The 22,867-nt window shown below is 52.2% G+C and overlaps 1 protein-coding gene across 7 annotated transcripts in view; it reads right to left on the bottom strand.

Moving 5' to 3' along the window:
• Window positions 1-22,867, bottom strand: part of BCL9 (BCL9 transcription coactivator) — an 82,015-nt gene continuing 59,148 nt past the window's right edge. For 5 of the 7 annotated variants that reach the window (XM_084518076.1, XM_084518077.1, XM_084518079.1 and 2 more), the window contains 8 exons: window positions 14,569-14,651; window positions 11,242-11,548; window positions 9,380-9,696; window positions 8,268-8,457; window positions 7,700-7,799; window positions 5,034-7,263; window positions 3,438-3,698; window positions 1-2,194 (listed from right to left, as the gene is read on the bottom strand). In XM_084518076.1, the coding sequence (XP_084374202.1) occupies window positions 1,077-2,194; window positions 3,438-3,698; window positions 5,034-7,263; window positions 7,700-7,799; window positions 8,268-8,457; window positions 9,380-9,696; window positions 11,242-11,294 (4,269 nt within the window). In that variant the 5' untranslated portion in view covers window positions 11,295-11,548; window positions 14,569-14,651 and the 3' untranslated portion in view covers window positions 1-1,076. Of the gene's footprint in view, window positions 2,195-3,437; window positions 3,699-5,033; window positions 7,264-7,699; window positions 7,800-8,267; window positions 8,458-9,379; window positions 9,697-11,241; window positions 11,549-14,568; window positions 14,652-22,867 lie in introns of those variants that run through there. The other 2 variants (XM_084518081.1, XM_084518082.1) reach the window with 2 other exon arrangements.

The raw sequence follows: 22,867 nt of genomic DNA on the forward strand, positions 1-22,867 counted from the left end.
TCTTTGTAAGAAACAATATATTTTATTTTTCTGACACCACAGCCCTGGCGAGTGGTTTTGTACCAAATTTAATGGAGGTTACACAGAACGTTTTACGCTGGGGAGGAAAAAAAAAATAACCACAAAAAAAATCCTGGATAACTTTTAGTGTCTGTTCCACTCCCACATTAATAAAATCACTTGGGGTTTCTAAGAAAAGGAGAATAGGAAACAGTGAGAGAGACTACTGTAGAATGTAACAGTGTCCAAGTCCAGCCCCTTCCTAAAAGTGGGAAGAGTCCCCACAGGAGGAGAGGCGCTCCTAGGTTTACCCCCCAAAATAACACAATGTATTGCAGCTGCCATAGGAGGAGACAGAAGGGGGACGGAGAGAGAGAGAAGCCTATTTAATAAAGAGTGGGAGGGAGAGACAGAAGGTGCTGGACAGCACGCCATAATTTGAAAAATATGTCCTTAACTTATTATTTATTTCTTTTAAAAGATTCCCCTCACTGAACTTAAGTTCCTTTTTGTGCTTTTCATTAATACTCTGCTCTGAGGTCGTAGTTTGGTTTTTCTATACATTGGAGTTGAAGGAAAATAGTCCGAAGTTCTGAAGATGGATTCTCCACCTAAAGTAAACAGCCTAGAATCCCATTCTCCTCTCACCCCAAAGACTAAAGTCTCTGCTAAAATCCCTTTTACAATATAGTACAGTACACAAAAAACCCCAAAAATAACCGAGAGTCCTGGGAGAAGCCAGTCCGAAGGACGTAAACATACAGAGAATGGTGCAACTTGTGACAAATGGCAATTCTCAAAATACAGCTACAGATTCTCAAAGCAGGTGCCATCACGGGATACCCAAGTCCACAAAAATAATTTTTAAAAAATAAATCTTAAAAAAAAACAACCTGTTAAAATGAATAATTTTTTTTTTCAGGTAATTCCATACATTCGAGATTTCCCAAAGCGTCCTCTGGTCTCTTTTCACCTATTGCATGGCCAAACTGTACTCCTGAAGCTCCCAAAAAAGCCCTCAGGACTCGGAATCTCATCTTCACAAGGATCAGAACATCCAGTCTTACGGTAGCAGCTTAAAACATCATGTTCCCTGGGTTCCCAGGGCCTTGGCTAAATCCTCCCATGCCCACGTCAGCAGCCATGCCTCGGGGCCTCATCTGGGGGGGAATCATGATGTTCTGTTGGGGTCCCATCATGCCCTGCATTGACATCATCATGCCGGGCGACCCGACGGGGCCCGGGTGGCTGTACAGCCCCGCGGGGGCTCGGTCCTTGCCCGGGATCATGCCCACGGCGGCCACGGGGTTGCTCATGAGCGCGGGCTGCCCGGGCATCGCCGTCTGTGCTGGTGCCATCATGCGGTGGTGCGGCCCCATCATGCCCTGCTGCAGGAAGGCCGGCGGTCTCATCGGGTTGTGGCCCGGCATGGACGGGGCCGTCCCGAGAGGGATATCCGGAGTCCCCACCGGCCCGGGGCCCCCCATGCCAGGCAACGTTAGTCCCATCCGCGGGGTCTGCTCTCCGATCATCCCCTGCATGTGGGAGAAGCCGGGCCCGGGCCCCTGCGGTTGCTTGCGGCCCGGCACCTCCCCGCGAGGGAAATACTGTAGTGTCTGGCTCGGCTTCTCCGACGGGATAATCCGGGAGAGGTCGAACTCGGGTATTCCCGTGGCTCCGGGACGGATCACCTCCTGCAGCTCCGGATCGGTGAAAACCGAAGGCATGTTGTTTCCAAGAACAGTGAAGGAGTCCGGACCGCCAGGGCCTCCAGTCTTGCAAAGTGCTGGATCTGTCGAGCTTTGGGGCAGGTTGGTAGGACGCCCCAGAGGTCCTTCTCCGTGGAAGCCCATTCCCGCCGGGAAGTTGCCTTGCCCGCCGCTCGGCCCGTTGTGGGGAAATGGCACCTGCTGTGGAGGGGACTGTACGGGAGGGAACCCCTGCGGGAAGCCCAGGCGTCCTTGAGGTACCATTGGAGACTCTTGGGAACCGTGCCCCATCATCGGGTTGTGTGACATCAGGCCGGGTCCCACGGGGACCCCGTGAGGAGGTATATTGGGTCCCATAGCATTTGGAGAGGGCATCTGGTTGTTGTGGGAAAGAGGCTGGGTCATTCCCATTGGGCTAAGGGTTGGCATTGGACCCACTGGGTTTGGACCTGAAATTCGAGGATTCTGAGAATTAATGCCCATTCCTAGGGAAGAGACAAGGAATCGGATTTAGGTAACGGCCAAGCATAAGCAAACAAGGAAAACAGCAGAGAGCTTTCTGCAAGGTTACCACATCCACCAAAAAAATTAATTCAATTACTGCTAGTAAAAGACAGCAACAGTAGTGGCTCTGGAGAGCGCCATTTGAACCAGAAAACTGATGCCACCTGCACAGCAGCCTCCCTAAGCTCGTCACTGCTCTAGCAAAAAGGGCCTAAAGCCTGCTCTGTAAGTAGGATCTCAGCCCAGCTCATACCTTTGCTACTTTCCTGGCAGTCTAGACGTGGCAGTCAGTGACAAACAAGTCTGTGGCAGATTATCAGCACATGGACACTTGTCCACCGGGAGGTGACTGAATCTCCTTTCAAAACCTAAGAAGCGATGAATCAGGTAACGCTGATAAGCCTAGGCGGTGGCGATTGGCGAGGTTAACGAGCTAGCATCCAACTTACTCAATTAGTCAGCTTTCCCAGGTATATTCAGCAACTCTTATCATTAGTGTGTGAAACAGATAGCGAAGCTACAGGTAAACTCATCAAGAATTCATTACCAGTTGCTGCTCTCTTCAAACATCCAGTCATCCCCTCTTGCCACTATTAATTCAACCGGGCGGAGGGCCTACAGCCTACTTTTATATTAAATACAAGTCTACCCATCAACGTTAAACTGTCAGCAGAAACTGGATTTATCCTATGAGCACGCTTTTCTGTGACAGAGCCCTAAAGAACAGCATTTTATTTTGCCTTTCCTCCCACTTTCTGAGGTAGAGACCACGACAGTTTGCCTCAATCCCTGTTGAGGTCACCTGCCTTTACACACTACTCCCTTTACCAGAAAATGTACATTTTGAGAAAGTCTGCTAACATTCTTCTGTAAGAAAGGCAACACACAAAAATAGTGGAGAAGAAAAGACCAGATGATTCAGTGTCAACAAAAAAAAGAAACCTCGTGGTGCTTCTATGACACTGTCTGAAAACAAGGGAAGAATGGTTTCTTCTAGGTAACACATTGTAGGTCTGATGATTATCCCCATGAACAGCCTTCACTCACACCAGTTATCCCGCTTGTGGAATAAGAGTGGGAATCTCTCCCATACATAGAACACCCCATGACTATATATCCTTTAATGTTTCCCCTCTCACCACCTTCATCTGATGAAGCTTCCACACCAATCACTCTCACTGTACTGCCGGAAAGCTTGGGCTTACATTGCCTTGAGTTTCTTACCTGGTACACTGTTCATAGGTGGCAAATTTGGGGAGCGTGCCGGAGGGGAGTCATCATCTGAGCTGGCCACGGTTTTGATGGCATCATGATAGAGCGGTGTTGAGCTGGGCATGGCAAATTTGGACATCCTGGACATCATGATGGACAGAGGGTTCTGGGAGAGGGTTGGCTCCGGAGGCATTGTGTAAGGGCTGCTAGAGGGAAGATTTCCAGGGAGAGTCGCAGGAGCAGACTGGCTGACTGTGGAAGGAGGTGGACCACCTTGGAGGGGGAAAAAGAAGGAGAAATTATTTATTTTTTTCACCGTTTTTTTCCTTAAATCACACCCTCTTCTCCTAGGAGATCTCAAAAACTTTAAAACCCTTTTATTACAAGGGACCATCTGACTCATACAGCCAACGCCTGTGAAGAGTAACCAGAAAAATAAGCCTGTTGGTCAAGATTTGGTAAACATTTGTTATCCTGGATTCTGCACTTCTCCTGGAACTCTCAGGAGCCTGTACAAATCTACAGAAAACACCACCAGGTATGTCTGAAAACCCTACAGTTCACTTTCCACGCACTGAAGACACACATACGTGCTACGTCTAGCCATAAAAATCCAAATAAATACACAGTCAGTTAACTGATCCTGCGCCCACCAGATGTCAACTGCAACTCCCTTCCCTTTTTCTTGAAGCAGCACCAAGCGAACACAAAAGATGCGTGCGGTGCGATGAAAAGCTGGAGCAGATATTACACTGAGACATGTGGGCAGATTTCTGACAAGCTGTATCAGAGCAGCTACAAGCAAAACTCCTTGTTTTAATTTCATTTCTGCTTTTACATATATGTATTTACTGCTTCATCCAGTTAAAGAAGAATTCTCTGCCCTTACTAGCTTACCATAATCCTTCTCTCCCCAAACTAGAGGTAACTGCACCTCCAGCCTCCTTTGTCCTTCAGCCACGATCTCCACGTCACATTTGAAGAAAAAATGCTGAAGTGCTGGCACAGCCCGGCCAGCAACCCTGCTCAGCACTGCAAGGGGTCAGCCTCCCTGCGGCACCACTGCTGGGATTCCCCTGCTCTCAGCAGGCAGGCGCCGTCCCCCCAGCGCTGCCTGTTACCCGCAGCAGCACTAGAGGGCAACGTGGGCAAACCTCTCCCAGCTCAGAGGTTTCCCCAGGCCGGAAAGCTCCGGAGCTTGGAGCCTGGCTGTGGGGAGAGACCCACGGTGAACAGCCCCAAGCTGTTCAGGAGCAGGCTGGGCTCTCAGACCTCCGTGCCAAGGTCCCAGGTCACAGCAGGGCTCCGGTTTGCTAGCAAAGGGGGATCATACAGCGCCCGCTGGCTGCTCAGCTCTCTCCAAAGCGCTCAAAGCCCAAACAAACGTTAGCACATCTCCTCATCTGGGCTGGGACACCTGGAAAGCTGTAACCACACCTGGACACACGACTGGCCCCTACGCTCTGCATGTCTTTGTCGGAACTTTTTATTCCGAAGCATTTCGTACCTCTACACCCAACCCATTACTTCGCTGTCCTCCCAGCCACCAGCCCTCACCCCCAGCAGCTAGGGCACAAGACGGAGTTGGGACGAGGAGGGGGCACTCACCCGACTCCACGTTCCCCAGCATGGCCGGAGACGACATGGTGAGAGACGCCTTGTGGTTCGGGGGAATCCCGGGGCTCTGCAAAGGAGGCTTTGGAGACGAAGTCCATCCCGGAGAAGGTGCGGGGAGAGACGGAGACTTGAGGTGGACAGGAGAAGCAGCAGCAGACCCCAAGACCGGGGGGGACTTAATGGAGGCAGCGGCAGCTGCGGCAGTGGGGCCCGCGAGCATTCCTGCCAGCTGGGAGGGCGTCTGGGGGGACTTGAGGTTCCCCGAGGGAGACCCCATCATGGGAGACTGCACCTGGCGCATGGTGGGAGACTTCAGGGGGTTGATCCCCGGAGAATGCACCTGACCGGCTGCGGAGATATCCAGGGGCTTGCGGCCCAGGCTGCGCTGTGCGGGGGGAGCAGTGTTGAGGCTGTTGGGGTTACTGGTGGGGTTGAGAGGTAGTGGCGGCATGTGGCTGAGCCGGTTGTTAGTCCTTTGGTCAGGCCCCATCTGTTCTCTGAGATTTCGGAGGCCAACTCCTGGGCCCTGAGACATGGGAAGGAAAGGCCTGGGACCCATGCCATACTCCTGCTGCGGGTGCTCCCCGAACGGCAACGGCACCATCTTCTGCTGGGAGGAGAGCATCTCCGAGACGCCGGGCCGCAGCTTCATCATCTCTTCCGGCCCGACTCCCGCCTCCCTCAGCTTCTGAGGTACCAGGGGTGGGTTGGAGCCCATGCTGACGTTCATGCCCATGTCCCCCTTCATGCCGCCGGGGCCCATCCCGAACTCCAGCTCCCTGCTGGAGCCCATCTGGGGGGGGATTCCTTTGGGGAAGTCCCCCCGGGAGGGGCTCATCGGCCCTTCCACCGGCATGCGCGGGAAGATGGGGTTATTCCCGGGCTCCATGTGTCTCTGGGAGGGAATCATCCTGTTGATCTCCATGCCGGGCCGGATGCCCTCCATGTTGAGGCCCGGGGGGAGGCCCATCTGCTTCTCGGCCAGCTGCTGCTGATAGATCTCTTCGGGCAGGCCCTGTGGGTTGGGGAACCGCTCCCCTCGGCCGGGGCCGCTGAAGACGCCCTGGCTGGGAGGGAAGTTGCGGCCGTCTGGGATTTTTGGCACGTCGTCTGGCCAACTGACCCCTGAAAGCCCCGGCCGGGAGGTGGGATTTGGGACGTTGGGGCCCTCCATGTCAGGGTTCATCATTCCCGCGAAACCGGGCAGGCGCATCTGGCTCCCAGGCATGTTGGGATGAGGGGCCATGCCCCTGGGGGGCAGCGAGTGGGACATGTTCATGCCCTCGGGGAAGGGCTCGGGACCCCCGGGCCCCCAGCCTTCCCCTGGGGTCATCTGGTAGGGGGGGGGAGGGCCTCGCACGACGCCGCGAGGCCCGTGCTGGTGGACCATCATGTCCTGCAGGGAACACTGCTGCACGACCACCTGCTCTTGCTTCCTTCTCTTCTCCTCGTAGAACTCCTGCTGCAGCTTGAGCCAGGCCACCTGCTCGGGAGTCATGTGGTCCAGGTGGTCGGGGCCGATGGGTCCCGACTGGGAGTTCATTGGTGGCGGCCCCATTTCGTCCGGGGAAAAGGGCATGTCCCTGTGTCCTTGAGGGCCAAACGGAGCCCCTCCATCTGTCCGAGACCCTGACCCTTTGCCTAAACTTTGGGATTGAGCCATCATGGCCTGTATCGGCCCTTCGGGTTTCTTTTGGGGACCATCCAGCACCCCAGAGTTGGGGGGCGGCCCCCCGCTCTGCCCTCCCGCAAACTCCTTCTCGTCGGGGAAGAGCATGCGCTGAATGTCTCTCAGGGTCTGCAAGGAGCGCTCCCGGTGCTCCAGCTGCTCCTGCGACAGCCCGTCCGGATTCTCGCCCAGACTGGACGGGTCCCCACCGGACACCGGCTGGGGAGGACCTTTGGGGTCTGCAGCGGAGCTATTGCTACCTTGGGACACCGGGCTCACTGCGCGGTTGTTGGGGGTCGAACTCTGCCCGAATCCTTCCGTCTGCAACGGGGTGGAGTTGGCCGGGCTGCCCACCGACATCACTTTGCTTTCCACGCTGGGGCTGTCCTGATCTATGGGACACGGGGGACCAGTGGGTTTGGACACCGGTGCTGACACGGGTGGAGTCGGCTGCATTTTGGCGTTCTGGGGAGGGTTCTGGTCCTGGGCGGCGGGGGGCTGCGGCTGCGGCAGGGGCTTGGGTTCAGTCCGAAGTGCAGAGATCTGGGGGTTCTGAAAGAGAAAGGCACACGCCATCACTCCTCTTCTCACGGCTGTGCCACACAAGCAGAGGTGCCAATGAAATGCCCTGTCCCAACCCCCCCAGCCCACGCTCCGCAAGGAAGGGTAGCTTCCACGCAGTCTTTACGGAGCGGCATCTTGGCAATACGAGAGAGATTTTGCACACGCATTACAGCAGGTACCCCTTGCTTCTGTGCAGGCTCTGCGTGAGCAGTGGGTTGGAAATACACCACCCAAATACTGCGAGACTCAAACTCCTCTTTGGATAATCCAAGACATTTATTTGAGGAAGGCTAGGCCAACTCTCCCTCTCTTTTCCATCCTACAATTTATCCCAGAGCATAAACAACCATCCCTCTCTCTGAATCACACACGCACAAGCACATTTACCATTTCCCTTCCCACCCACATGCAGGTAACTCCCTACCAAGGGTACAGTGTTTCGTTCCGCCTTGCTGTTTGAGATGTTCTGGATATGAAAGGACACGATGGTTTCCACCTGTCCCTTCAGCACGGCTTCTGCAGCCCTGCAAAGACAGACAGACAGACGCACATATCCAGGTGAAGCTAAGAACCAAACTTTCCTAACCATCCTCCCTTCTATCCTTCAGCTGGCAGAAGGGAGAAAGACTCAACCACACATATTTTGACTCCAGATGAGTAGCAAGAGAAAAATGCTCACATCTACAAACTCATCGCCATTTAGGGGTCATGTCTTGGTTTAAGTCACCCCAGCTGTACTCGCTGCATTGTCTGCAAACGAGTATCTTATCAGCATTTGCCAAAACTGCACCTCCGAGGACTAAATAATCACTTTTTGGAGGGCAAGAGGCAGTGATGTTCCCCACTCCAGCCCTTTCGGCATCTCCAAAACAATTAAAAATGCCTTTTTGCTACAAAAACACACCGGATGGAGGAAGGGCACACGAGAATTTCATAAGAAGGGAGCACAGGTCTAAGCCTTGCTTTCTGAAGGCATTCAAGCATCTACCTACTTGTTGGCCATCTCAGTAGAAAAGACGTAAACCACTTTGGATGGAGTCTTCTGGCCACTTGCTGGCTCCAAAGTAGCAGTCAGGCCATGGGAAGGTGTGGAAGACCTCGGGGCTGAAGCATTTGAAGGAGTCATGGAGTGTGGGGTGTGCTGAGAATCCTGGGACTTCACGTGATCGGCAGAATTGCAGTCTGGAAGGGCGAAAGAGGGAAAGAGGGGAATCACTATCCTGGGAGCTCTTTGGGAACCATTCCTGGTTCATATCTGGAAACAGAGATTTTCCTCCGCTTCCCCCTCACGCACTGCTAAAGGCGATTCTTCCGTTACGCCACGCACCCTCCCCCCAGTGCCTCCATGCTGCTACAGGCCCTGCTGGCAGAAAGCTCAGCCTGTCCCATTTGGAGACAAGGGGCAGCTCCCAGAGCCGATCCCGTTGCATTCTCTAACGGTCACACAGAATAGCAGGAGAACTAGACACGGAGACGTCCAAATATACAAGTGTCTGCATCTAAGGAGAACACACTGGGCCAAACCCAGCTTTTTTCCCCTCCTCTTCAGCCACCTTAGCCAGGAGACCTCGCAAATGGGCAATAAACGAGAGATGGACGACTGCCCACCTCATCTGTTTTCTCACCGCCTCACAAGGGCAATATTGGAGCCAGGAACAGAACCCAGAAATCCCAACTCTCTGCCTTGTGCTACCAGCCAGGGTGCTCCGGGTTATGTATCTGTGTTGACAAAACAGGCTTGCGTATTGTTCAAAACCCCAGTTACAACAGAGCAGTTCCTGAAAGGCCAAAGGCCAGAAGGAAACCAACAGGTTGCATTTGTACTTTCAAATCCTCCGGGGGAGTTTCAGAGTTACAAAGGAACTTTCCCACCAGAGCCAGGCCTGCACGTCCACTGAACATGATGAGAACAGACGCGTTTACCGATGCTGGCTACGACAACCTCCCCTCTTTGCTTGCCCTCAAGACCCTTGGACATCGCTGGCTGGAACTTAGAGAACCAGAGGCAAAGAAACGTTTTGCTAACACTTGCCTAGCACTTCTCCATCCCACAGAGGACACCTACTAATTGCCTGCATTTGTGCCCGTACCCTAGCAAACGTACCTTTGATTTCAGGGTCGTCATTAGGAGTCCCGGCTTCCCTCTGTTCAAAGGAGTCTGCCGAAATGCTTCTCTCTCTCTTCCCCTTCCCCTTGGCACCATTTCCAGCCCCATTCTTTAGCCCCATGCTCCCACCTGGGCCGGGGAGCACTTTGGGGGGGTGACCTCCACTTTTGGGGTCACAGGGAGAGGGCTGGGATTGGCTGGTGGAGCCCCCTTGTTTGCCCTGGTTGGAAAATTTGGAATCCAGCTGGGGGTTGCCAGACGGGGACATCACTGTAGGGGGACGGACCATCACCTCCTGCTTTGATTTGGGGCTACTGGGGACAGAGGGAGGAAAAAAAACAAAAGGAAAGAAAAGAAAGTGACAAATCATTCCATGGATTCATTCAACCCTGTGGGAAGAGAAAGCAGAAACAACCAGTGCCACCTCTGCAAGCGAAGACAATTGCTGACAAATAAGAAATGCCTGCAAGCTTGGAGTCATCCAGGTGCTTTTCTGAACGTGCCCTGAAAGGGTTATTATCCAAGATGGGATCTCATTGCTCAAGAAGGCACCAGGGCAGGCTGCGGACCTGCCAGATCCCAGGAACTGCTGTCACATGAGGACCTACCTCTGGGGCTTCTGTCAATAAAGACAACGGTTTCTATGTGCACAGAGAAGCGCCTCACACCAAGCGCAGCTCAGAGTAAACAGAGGCGGCACAATAAAGTTCACCTCACCACTCTCCCGGACCCAAATCACACAGCGCAGCTCCCATCTGAGCAGACCCCCCCTGCTCCTCCCTATCCAGTTCTACAGGGAGCACAAGGAAAACCCAGCATTACTGCGGCATTCATCATACGTTGGGGCGAGCTGCCAGGAAAACACAAACCTCTGACCGTGAAAACAATTAAACCAGCTTCAACCTGCCTCTGAAGAAGGAAAGGGAAGGATACCATCTCCCTGCACGCTCCTGCAAAATGGGGCAGATGAAGCTTCTTGCATTTGCCAAAGGAAATGCAAAATCCTTTCCTCCCCTCCTTCATTCAGCCGATTGCATCCTAAAAATACTTCGCTCCCCTGGGTTTTGCACACACATCAGGCATCCTGTCCTCCTCAGCATCCAGTTACTCCATTGCTACCAGATCTCCTGCATTTTGTTTTCCCATCACCACTGCTTCCAGCAGGCAGTGCTCGCTAGCATCCTTGCTGTGGGACTGGCGCGTGCCAGCTCCTCCTTTGGACAGGCATCTGCCTCAGAGGCATTCCCTCTGAGTCACTCCCAGCTCCCGGTGACCTCTAGGAGTAAATAATCGAACTGGAGAATGCTGTCGGTCAGACCACTGCGAGTCCCCGGACGCTTTTCACTTCCAGATTTTTCCCCTTCCAGCTTAGTGGAGGAGAGATGCTGACCCGCTGCACTGGCAGGTGAACGATCCGGAGGATCTTGGGGCACGGCTGATCAGTTCTCCAGGCTGCTTCGGCACACAGCGGGAGGGAAGCATTTTGTGTGGAAGTACAGACAGAGACCTTCTGCTGCCCAACTACCCCTCGGGGAAACAGATAATTAGAAGGGGTTGAGGGGAAGAGCACAAACGGATAGAAACGGCACGTTCGCTCTCCTCCAACCTACTTAGACACCTGGTGGAAGGGAGGAGGGCAGGAGGAATGGAGAGGCCAAACCCCACAGGTTAAGAGCTCTTTCAGCTCACCCCGAACCTAACGAACGTGGGGGCTCATCCACACCGTGCAGCCAGCGCCCAGGTACCCAGCACACCCGACAGGAGCGCAGAGGAAGCTCGGTAAGTTGCATGCACCTGTCCTCGGCTCGCACCGCAGCAGAGCAGGGGCAGCACCACGCGCTGCTGGCTCTTTTCCTTACCTCTGTGTGTTGCCTGACGGGGAGTTCCTCACTTTGGGGTTACTGGAATGCATTGACAGAAATCCTGAGCTCACAGTCTCACACGCAGGCAGATGGGCTCTCGTCAAGTTCCTCTGGGGACTGTGCCACCAGAGGCAGCTCTGAAGCAGTTCCTGCCACCCGCTTCTCTCAGCGCTGTCTGTCTGCTTGCCTTTTTTCTCTTTGCTCCTCTCTGGTTTTGCACGGGGCGCTTCCCTCCTGCAGCTCCAGCATTCTCTAGACGCGTGCCTCCTGCTGCCCAGGGGAAGTCTCGCATCTCCAGGGCACACTGTTAAAACCAGCCCACAAGAAGAGAAGAGAAATCTGGTGAGGAACTCTGCGAGCAGACGCGTCTGCAAAGCAGCACATGGCAGTCCTTGCCCGTCACTGCGAAGACGCAGGAGAAGAGCTCTCAGATGGCTCCGCACAGCTGCGTATTTCAAAGCAGAGGCAGCCCCGGCTGGCCGCTCGGTTTACAGGCGGCGAGGCCAAGCTTCCCTTCAGCCACTTAAATCGCATGGGGAAGCTTCTCATACCTGGAAGCTTTGATTCCGTGTCTGTGCTCAGCTTGAAGACACCTCCCAGCAAGTCAGCAGGAAGCCAAAATGACAAATCCCCCACATGACTTAGCTATCCAGAATTCCCCCGTGAACGGCCATAATCTGATATTTCCTAAGAACATAAACTCTGCTCAAATCTTTTCTGTCTCCTTGGTCCAATATAACCAGACATAAGTTCATTGATGTGTGCTAAGAGTTGCACAGAGGGAGGAAAATAAAATAAAATGCCTTCCTGACCACCTGTAAGCAACCAGCTATGCTGTGATTACTCTGTAAATACCAGAGAGGTTAGTCAGTCATTATTTCTATTAGAAAGGCCAAGAGATCGCTAGAGAGCTGCCCCTCTAAATTTGCTCAGCAACACTGTACAAACTATCAAGACCTTAAAAAAAATAAAAATAATAAAAAAACACACACAACAAAATAAGCATTTTTTTCAGCTTCTTGCTAATAAACAAATATGCGTGATGCAGGCAACACGACACTTACAAGTGTTTCTGGGGGAAGAAACTATTGAACATTACTGTTTATGTCCTTTGGGCTAAATTATTTTGGAACAAATTTCTGTCTTGTTTATGTTTCAACAGAATCTCTTCTGCTCATCTCATCTACTCAGATGCAAATCCACTTAATTTAGAATCTAACCAAGATTTATTGTTAATGTATTAAGCAATGCTAGTTAAATATTATTCAAATGTAAATATTCCTGGTATTCCTCCTCAGCACCGAAGAAGCAGTTTCTTCCTGTCTGTATCAAACGAAACAAAATAAATCTCATCGGACTGGGAGCGCCTTGAATATTATGGATAGACAACTGTTTGGATTGTTTGTAAAAAGGAAAAAGCGCTTTGCTTATGTGTTGACACCGGAGGACTAAGAAACTCGTGTACTTTATGACCACCTCTGGCCAAGGAGAGTTCTCAGTAACCTGCATTATCGAGCAGCTGGTTCTCTGGTTCCCCAAAAGGATCTCATTGTGAGGCTGTGGTGCCATTACATATTTTAGTGACTTTGTATCACTGCACTTTAACAGGATAGCACCCCACAGTCCTTCCTCTGTAGCCCTTCTATGAAGCGTATCACCTCCCAAACATCACCTCTTCTCTACCATGTACCTCCTCAGCAAGCCAGAGGAATATCCTGCTCCATATGCTCACCTCCACTGCGCTGCACAACCCCATTAACGAGGGGAATGTTTCTGCAGTAACAGCCTCATTTGTCCTGCCTCTTACTTGGCACGATCAGGTGAACCCCAGTCCCAGCCACACGCTCCACAGGATCCCTACATCTCGCTGGAGCTGTGAGCTGGTTATCCCATTGATTCCGAGAACAATGTTGGGTTCCTATTGTTACCACTATCAGGCTGTAATTGGAGCTGGTGCTGCACAGACACATTGAGGACAAAAAAGAACATTTTCCTAAACATCTAAATTGTCCCAACGTTCCATGCAAATTCAACTCCTCTGTCTGTTCGACAACAAAACTGTAACATTATCGACTGCACTGAATTACAACACTTTTCAAAATACACTCAGGCATCAGTAAAAATCAGTGTAACTCAGGGAGACTAGAGAATCCTCACTTCAGGTGAAGGCGTGACTGAAAACAGAGTGAATTTCAGGTAACAGAGAACAGGAACAATAGCATTAAAGAGTGGAGCTCAATGCTAAAAGCACTGCGTGGGCGCCTGTGTGACGGACTCCAGTATTCTACTTGTTCCTTCCTCTGCTTTTCCACTTTTGCTATTTATGCCTTATGATGCTACCTTTCACAAATTACTAGATGAGAATTGTCTCAGACACCCAGTCCTGCACAGTGCCGTGGGAAAACATGAAGAACAGAACCGAGATCACCCCCTCTGCACGGGACTTCCGACAGCACCAAACTTCCAAGTACTTCACAGAGCAAATTAAAAAACCTCCCATTTTTTAGCCATGCATTTTATGCTATATATACACGTATCTTCCAGCTGCTGGAATTGATACGTTCTGCAAGGGAACTCTGTTTTCCAATCTCAGTTTAAATTTCTTCTTAACAGAGAGAGCTATAAAGGACACATCAATATATTCATTGGATATATCGGAAGAACAGCAACTCACCTTCCTCTGCTTCTCATTTCTGCACACTGGGAACACACCGTCTTTTATAATGTGAAATGGGGTGCCTCATGATTTTTCTAAATGCACTTCTAACGTATGTCTGTCTGGAAATCTAGGGTTCAATAATGGAAAATCTCCAGAGAAATGTATTTTTGCAGCTGGAGCCTGCCTGCCAAAGCAAAGCCCTTATCATTGGGTTGAAATTAGAGGAAGGTTCGTTGACGATGAATGGTCAAGCCACTTCCCAAAGCATTTCGGCAAGCTGACTCTGGGGCTGTGTTTGCAGGGTTGCTTGAAGGTACACAGGAGAAAAGAAAGAGGGGTGGTTCAGCAATCTGCTCATTCTCACCATCCCTCTCCTGACCAGATCAGGGGAAGATCCAAGCGGGAACCAACCCAAGGAAAACAGGAGAAATCTCTGTTCAGCTGGATCAGTCCCCTTGATCTGGTTGATGATGCAACCACATCAGTGCCACTGCAAGCTCAAAGGAGGAGGTGAGAACAGGTGAAAAGTAGCCTCACCCAACTCGGTGGCTGCTCCCAGTTTGGATGGCACAGAATGGCTTTAAACATCAGTTTCAGAGACAAGAGAGATGGACCCACATTCATGGAGACATGACCGGCCCTCCCCTTCCCGTCAAGTAGCTTACCGAGACCCCTGGCGTCACGACACAGCAGTACTCATTGTGGAGGCCATGAGGTGCGAACCACTCCTCTCACAAGCAATGATCACCTGAAAAAAAGGAGAGAGGCAGAGCTTCAGCAGCAGGAACCACAACCCAGCCAGCTGCCGCCCCTCCTTCCTAGCCCCAGGAGCGAGCAGAGGAGTCAAAATTCGTTCTGAAGCACTGGCAGGAGGGAGCCTCTGCCTAGGCTGGCCAGGTTCATCAGCAGCAAAAACACCAGCATCAGGCCAGAACAGTCTGAAGATGTCGGCAGTGCGAGGAGGTGCGGAGGGGAAGTAGCTCAGACCTGCTTTAGCACTCCCACATTTGAGCTTGCTGGATTCCCATGAGCTCATCTGTGCTCTGAGAAGCTGGCACGAAGCTCATCCGAGCAACCTCCCCTTCCCTGCGCCCATGCCTCTTCAAAGGCTCGCCTTCCCCTCGCTGTGAGCCCAGCAACATCTGCCAAACCCCTGTGCTCCACACACAACCTCCTCCACAGCCAGACAAGCTATAAATAAAAACATCAAGCGTCAGGTAAAGCCAGGCAATTGCTCAGTGGCATCTAGGGGAAAACCAGGCAGCTTTTGGAAGGAAGACGGGCTCCTTGCTGTTCTGTCGGCCCCTACTGCACGTCACTGTGCTACGCTACGGGGAGAAAGGAATCCAACTGCAAACCTTGAGTGAGACAGCCTGCGAGCTTGCTCACGAGAGAGCTGCAGATGTGAGTAGGACCCCTTATCCTACAGTTATTCCCTGTAAGGCCAAAATAGTTTGTAGCCCATGAGTGGATCAGCCACTCTTTCAGTACTGGAGACAGCCCTGCATCAAAAACTTTCGGTCACATCTTAAAAGAAAGACACAAGCACCTGAAAACTTAGCAATAGCAGGAAAGGCAGACTGAGGCACGGCTCAGCGGTAAATCTGAGGTCAGGAGAGAAAGAAAGAGCAGCTACCTGCCAGCTTCTTCTACCTCATCCACTGAAAACTGGTGAGGCTGTGAGAGCAGCCAGAGCCCAGGCAGCATCCAGGCTGTCGGGGCCAGCGCGGTCCCCAAGCGCTCAGCTGTTTACACTGTGAGGATGGCTCCCCAAGCGCTGCCAGGGGCTTTCCGTGCAGCCTCCGTGCCTGCTGCTGACCAGATCCCTCCAGCAGGGAGGCAGGAGCTGCTGGGAGGCTCAATTAGCTACGCGTTGTGAAACCCTCTGCGTATTCTCTTCCCTCCGACGTTCTCCAACTGTTATCTCCTGCAGCTTCACCTTACCAGTGGGGCAATACCTCGCCGCGTAATCCGCCTCAACAAAACCAAACTACAAAGCCAGGCCCAAACAATGGAGCTCCGTTCCCCACCCAGTCCAGCCAAATCAAACAATGAACTCATCGTGATAGACCGTCCTTATCTAGCCAGGTCACACCTGCAGCCCTTGCTGGAACAAACGCCCATCGCAACAAGCTGCTTCAGCTGGCACAACCTCCGGCAGCGGCCCCATCAGCCCCGCGCCCGATTCCCCAGCCAAGCTCCTCTCCCCTTTCCCCCACCCCACCCACCGAAACGACACCGGCCGTGCCATGTCACTGCCAAGACTGGCGTGCCTGTGCCGGGCAGCGACAGACTCGCCTGCTCCCTTGGGAGGGCGAACACCACCACCAGCACACAGCGCGGTGGGGAGAACCCATCGGAGGGAATGGTCAGGTTCAGTTGGCAAAGCACTGGGGAAAGATGGCCTTAAAAAAAAAACATGGACCACAGGAGGGACACAACCAGACACAAGGCACCGCTGTGGTGGCCCAGACCCGGCTATCACGATGTTATTCCATCTTTGCTGCCCCCGCACAGTCTTGGCCCACAGCACACAGGCAGATACCGATACACGCTCAGCTGAGCTTACCCACTGGCAACTTGCTCATGAGCCATCTCCTATAACTAGCCACCCTATTGCTGTGATGCAAACAAGTCAAAAAAAATAAAAAAAGCCCACCCAAACTAGCTTATTCCCTCTCCATGCCCTTGCACCACAGAAGCGGCGCTCGCACTGCTTGGCAGTGACAAGTGGCCGGGTACACGGAGGCGCACAGCATTAGGGCTGCTTCAGCAGGAGCAGCCGTAGTTAGCACTGACTCGCTTCAGTCTTTTTCTCCCTCTTTGAGGAGGAGAATGTGGAGAGATGAAATGAAGGCAGACCAAGTAGATAAAAGTATCCAACTTCTGGCCTTACTGCGACACAAAGCATTAAAGGCAAGAAACCTCTTTCTTGGGGTACAAGAGCACGCTTCTTCTTTTTTCCCCCCACAGCCTTTCCAAGACTGTCGGTCTGTGCCGGACCGAGGGTGGCAAGAGCCCAACATCAGCAGGGAGAAAGAAAAAAGCCTCGAGATGTGCTGCTACAGACAGCAGGCGGTGACTCTGAAGGCGAGGAGAGCCAGCACCCTGAATTGGCGCTGCAGCAGCAGGATGAGGAGAGGAGGGAGCAGGTGGAGTGAGACCCTGAGCAGCGGCTGCAGGAGGGACGGAGAGCGGTGGTGCCGGCAGCAGGGCACAAACAGGAGCAGCGGGCTCCCCGTGTGAGTGGGTTGTGGGCTGAGGCGGTGAATCAACCAGCGCGCTCCCTCAGCACAACTGTGCTGGGAAGGGCCTGTCCCATCTCCCCGACCCTCCTTCAACCGCTTGTGAGGGAGAACAGCAGCACTGGCAGGGGGTGACCCCGCTGCAGCCGGGACAGCCGCAGAGCTACCACAGGGGCTCGCCCCGTGCAGCTTGGACCAGTTTTGCCTTGCTGCACACCTGCAGCCGAGCAGCACGCGTTACTTTTTAATAAGCGGCTGCTTAACAAGGTGCTTGGTCACACACCTCATCGATAAGAGTGCAACCAGGAAACAAGGAGGACGCGGGAAGTGTTATTCAACGCTTTTATTGAGCAGTCAGAGGCCTTTAAGATCGTGTGTAAGCGACTGTGTACGTTGACATGAGTATTCCGACACCACGCACATCTCCCCGTGACGCTGGGGGAGATGGGGACACGGGGCAATCTTCATTCCCTTGAACCAGCCCCAGTTTCCAGCTATGGCCCATACGCAGGGCTTGTAACTACACCCTTACATCTGCCCCCTACCTCCTAGCAAAGGCTGTTCTCCTCATCCTCTCCCAGGAAAGTGTAAAGCACGTGCCTGTAACACAACTCGTGGTGAACCCACCAGCATTCAGAGGGGTTTGTCAAAATGCTGCCTTACCTTCCGCAGGCCCAGCGCGTGCCGGACCCAGGAACCCAACTGCCACCAACCTAAGGCCATCCAAGCCTTTCCCTTCCAGCCACCATGAGCACTTGTGACCAGGCTGAAAACTGCCTCTGGAAAAGAGAGGATTACTTTTCAGCCACCCAGTGGCCACACGCTCACCGGTGCTGCAATAAAGGAGGCAGCAGTGACTGGTGGCACAGGCGTGGACAGGCTCAAGCTGGTTGTTCAAATACACTGCTGTTGTTCCCCTGCCTGCTCCCTCTGCACTTTTTCTTAAACATAGGCAGAAAACACACTGGATACCTAAAGAACCCCTGGGGCTGAAGACACGGGATCAATACACATCATGTGGACCCAGCATAACACCACCCACCCAAGCAAGCAATCAGCAGCTGGCCTGACCAGTTACTGCCCTGGCTTTTTCAATAGCAGAGCTTGCAAGCCTCTTCCTCTAATCAAACTACACCATCATCGCTCCAAAGCCTTCCAGCTGCCGTGCTGATGTGCTCCTCCTGCCAGAAAGGCAAAAATCAATTTCTCAGCATGGCATGGGGCTGGGAAAGGGGAGGGTCAGGCTGGGGGTTAGGGAAAGGTTCTGCACCCTGAGTGTGGTTGGGCACTGGGACAGGCTCCCCAGGGCAGCGGTCACAGCACTGAGCCTGCTGGAGTACAAGGGTTTGGACAACGCTCTCAGACATAGGGTCTGATTTTGGGGTGGTTCTGTGTGGAGCCAGGAGTTGGACTCGATGGTGCTTGTGGCTCCCTTCCAACTCAAGATGTTCAGAATCACTGAGCCACCTTGCTAATACAAGGCTGACTGGACAGCAACACACAGCCAGCCACCAGTTTCTAGATGGCCAGCACTTACCCTGAAACAGCACAGACTTTGCCGTGTTTATGTCTGGCTATAAAAAAGATGCCATACACTAAGTTCTCATGCCTTCCCAAAGCCTTAAGAAACTCCTTAGGCACAAGTCAGAGAAGTTTCCCTAGCCTTACTGCTTTGCTGATAATCTGCTGGCAGCAACTCTCAATCAAAAGAAGAATCCCAAACTTGCCACCTAAATTCATTTCACTACATGAATGTGGGACCCAAACAATCTTCACCAGGCTCATTGCAACTAAGTGCCTGATGAAATCTTTCCTCATACACATAGTGTGCGTCCACCACTCCACTACCTGCTAAAACACAGGCAGGTTATTGCCCAGAACTCACTCCATGCACACAGAAAGGGGCTGAGCAAAGATAAACACACTTAATGTACATGGAAAATTTACAGCACTGACACGGAAAATGCAGGCACGAGACTATGCCATTACAAGGAAAAGAGGTTCCTTTGAGTAGCTCAGATTAATGTAAGAATTTAAGACCATGGGATGAACATCCCTGAAATTACAAGAACACACCTAACCACCTCCATGTGAACGTGGTGTCTGTGGTCACACAAATCCAACTCTTCTGGGCCTGTGTCTGTGCCCGCATACTTTGGGTAAAACAGCACTCACACTCTTCCTCCCACACTTTCCCCCCTAACTCTGACCACCACACTCATGAACATTTTTCAAATAACCAGACTCTCCTGAACTCCACTCAGAACAGGGACAGCCACAGAAAGTCACAGAACCATAGGATAGTTTGGGTTGGAAGGGCCCTTAAAGCCCCCCCAGTTCCACCCCCCTGCCATGGGCAGGGACACCTCCCACCAGCCCAGGCTGCCCAAAGCCCCATCCAGCCTGGGCTTGAGCACCTCCAAGGATGGGGCATCCACAGCTGCTCTGGGCAAGTCCTACCTTCCCTTCTCCACTCTTAAAAAAGTGCAGTCAAAACAATGAGTGACAAAGGATGAGAGACACAAAGGCTCAGAGAATCAAGTGTTTCATGACACTCCCAACACAACCACCCCGTGCCCTCATACAGTGTGATCTCCTCTGACTGTTCACTTCCCTCCTCCGTCTGACAAGCAGAAGGATAACCAACAGCAGCAGGGATGTAAAGGCTGTTTAAGTAGTTACTCATGGGGTATTACAATATCATTCTAAAATACTCTGTTGCAACAGACATGTGGCCCACTACACTTGTAACCATAATTTTACAAGTTTTAACACTGCAAACACTTTGTGTCTGGAAGACTACTGTGAGTCCACTGAACTTTATTTTTGGTGCCCTAACAGTACTTCAGTGTGTCATTAGTACAAAGAGGATGATGGCCTTTCCTAGGCAGTTACTGGTTTCATACAACTCTTTCCACAACTCCTTGCACAAATTAGCAGAGGAGACAGACACTTGTGGACACTCGTGAGCAGATTCAAGTTGTCCACGGACACCTGGAGACCCTTTCAACTTCTCCTCTGCTATGTATAAAACTGAACTACTTGATACGCATAGGACCAGAACAGTCTCTTGGCATATTCTGACACAGTTCCAGAAGCCAGTTTTTGGGGGAACAAACCAAACCAAAAAAGCACGCATCGAAGCCTAAGCTACAGCTACCTGCTTCTGTAGAGGCTGACCGATTCCTGCTGCTGCTAACACCAATTCAGCTACACCAACACGAGGGGTATTTGCAGCTGCAGGTCGGCCAGGCTGCTGTCACGTCGCCGTGTTGTGTCGTGACATCCCGCTAGCATCAGCTTGGCCTCAGTGTCTTCCAGCTCAGCTCCCCCTACGTTAGGGACACCAGGAGCAGCGGGTGTACTTCACGGCCAGGGCTTTTAGCACTTTATGTGGAGCGTAACTTACCTTAGCAGCAGCCTGGCTGCTCTGGAGTTCCCACTACTGTGAGCGCCAGCAAAGATCAAAAGCCTTTAGCAATCAGGGATTTCTCAAGAAATGTTTTAACATTATTTCCCTAATATATGACAGGCTTCTGCGGCTTTCTACATCGTGTTAGCAGTTAACAGACCCAGCACCAGTCAACATTACGTGCAGGAGTCCAGCGGATAACTCTAGAGCTTCCGACCAGCCCACTTCATAGCTTTGCCTCCTGTCAAAATTTCTTCTGTTTTTTAGGGAAGCAGGTAACATGTTCAGGGCCAGAGGCAACCTCCTTTCTCTTGCTCCTCTGGGTTTACTTTTTCAAAAATTTCAATAGTGACATCAGCATGAACAACAACCACAGGTAAAAGAAGCCCGTATAAAGCTTGTCAGGAGCTCGTTCTTCACAAACTAATCTGTGGAAGCAGTGGGGGGAACAAACAGGACGCAGTGGATAGGAAGACAGGGCTGAAGAGACCCCAGTTTGCTCTTCAATATATAGTAACGCCATGTTGCTTAAGTAGAAGACTTGGGAGAAAGTTCAGCATGAGGAAAACTGAGAAAAAGAAGAAGCACTTTTCTTCTCTTTTCCTTCTTTTTCTTCTCTTTTTTCTTCTCTTTTCCTTTCGGCATCCCCTCACGAGGCTTCCAGAATGAAAGGTATCAAACAGTCCTCAGGCAAAACACCCCAGGCTGCAATCTTGTCAGATTTCATAAGCTCAACAGGGCCAGGACGGGACCGCACCGGACAGACCCACGGAAAGCCCAGTGCTACGGCGAGCCCTAACCCCACAGCACGCTGTGAGGGGGCACCACATGCCAGGTCCAAAACTGCTGGGGGCAACCCCACAGCTTCCTCCACCTACCCCTCGCCGAACAGGCACCCAGCCTCTCGCTCAGGCAAACGAGCAGCTTGTTGCAGCTCCCCTAAGCGTCAGCACCCCGTGGCACTGCCTGCCAGTGCCACTTCTCACCCAGGACCGTCGCCACCAGCTGCCCCCTGCTCTGCTCCCTGCTGCAGCTCTCTGACACCAAGCTCTCTACTCTGGGAGGTCGTCAAGGCAAAACATGAGTGCCTGTGGCAGCAGTGAAGAAATGCTCCAGCCCTCGCGTGCAGCTTACTGCTGGCTGCGCTCAGCCTCTCATTTCTGGGCCGCTGTGCCCACGATAGGCGCCTCACAGGTGGCACAGCCTTTGGTGACCTGGCGCTGTGTGTCTGTGAGCTGGTTTCCTAGCTGCTAAACGTCGGATCGTCAGCAGAGCACTGACTCTTCTGAGGAGGAAATCACTTCAAAGACCTCTAGCAAGCAAAGACTGCGCGTACACGGCACTCCAGGATGCTACATGATCGTATCAAAGCCGCTGGGATGAAAAACTGACATTTGATAACTAACGCGAGGTCACCTAAAAGATCTCAAAACACCGCATGGAAAAATCTTATTTTGACACAAAATTAAGCAATTCCATGATCAGGCCTATTATCTCCTCTGCCGCTTCGACGTGATCTCATAAAAGCACTGGGCGCCTGCAATCCCAACTGCTGCAGGATCCTCCCTCACTCAACACAAGACGTACACGTTTAATACTTCTCTCGTTAGCGGGGCATGTACAGCAAAGCCTAAAGTACCTCAGATTATTTACCGTGCTGTATAAACAGAGCGCTGTTTTCAAAGCCTCGTAACTGTCAAATCAAAGCTACCTTTCGCGGGAACATTCAGAAGCGTTTCTTCTGGATGGTGGCTATTTGCCTGACAGTTTCAACTTGCCATCCCCAACCACAAGAAGGTTAAGGGTGTTTTTTTTGAGACAGCAGCGAGTGTTTCCTCACTAACAAGCTGTCAAGCCGTTTCGGCCTGAAGTTCTTTGCTCCCTTCTCATCCATACGCATAAAACGCTGCAGAAAAATTCAATCCCAGCAGCGCGAGAAGAGCTCCTCTGCACGCACCTACGATGGCCTCAACTCCCTGCTGCAACAGCTCCAGTTGCAGAAGCTGTGGCCGCTCCGCTTTGACAGCCACAGCTTATATTACACTGCAAATACGCTTCTAATCAATCCTCAAACAGCGCAGCAGATCGGTGCGGAGATAAAGCACTGCCATTTCATAGGTGCAGGAGCAGCGCTACCGCAGCACCTGAGGAAGGCAGTTTAGCAACACGCAGAGCCCAGCTGAGCGAGCTGGAAAAGGGCCTGCTGCTTGTAGACCCGGGTTCTCTTCCCAAATTCGCCGCCAGATCCAACTGACCTGGTTGGAGAAAACCCCGTGGGCTCCAGCTGCCTGGGTTGAGCAGGTTCCC

The sequence above is a fragment of the Aythya ferina genome (genome assembly GCF_964211825.1).
Source record: "Aythya ferina genome assembly, chromosome: 1".
Classification (NCBI taxonomy): domain Eukaryota; kingdom Metazoa; phylum Chordata; class Aves; order Anseriformes; family Anatidae; genus Aythya; species Aythya ferina.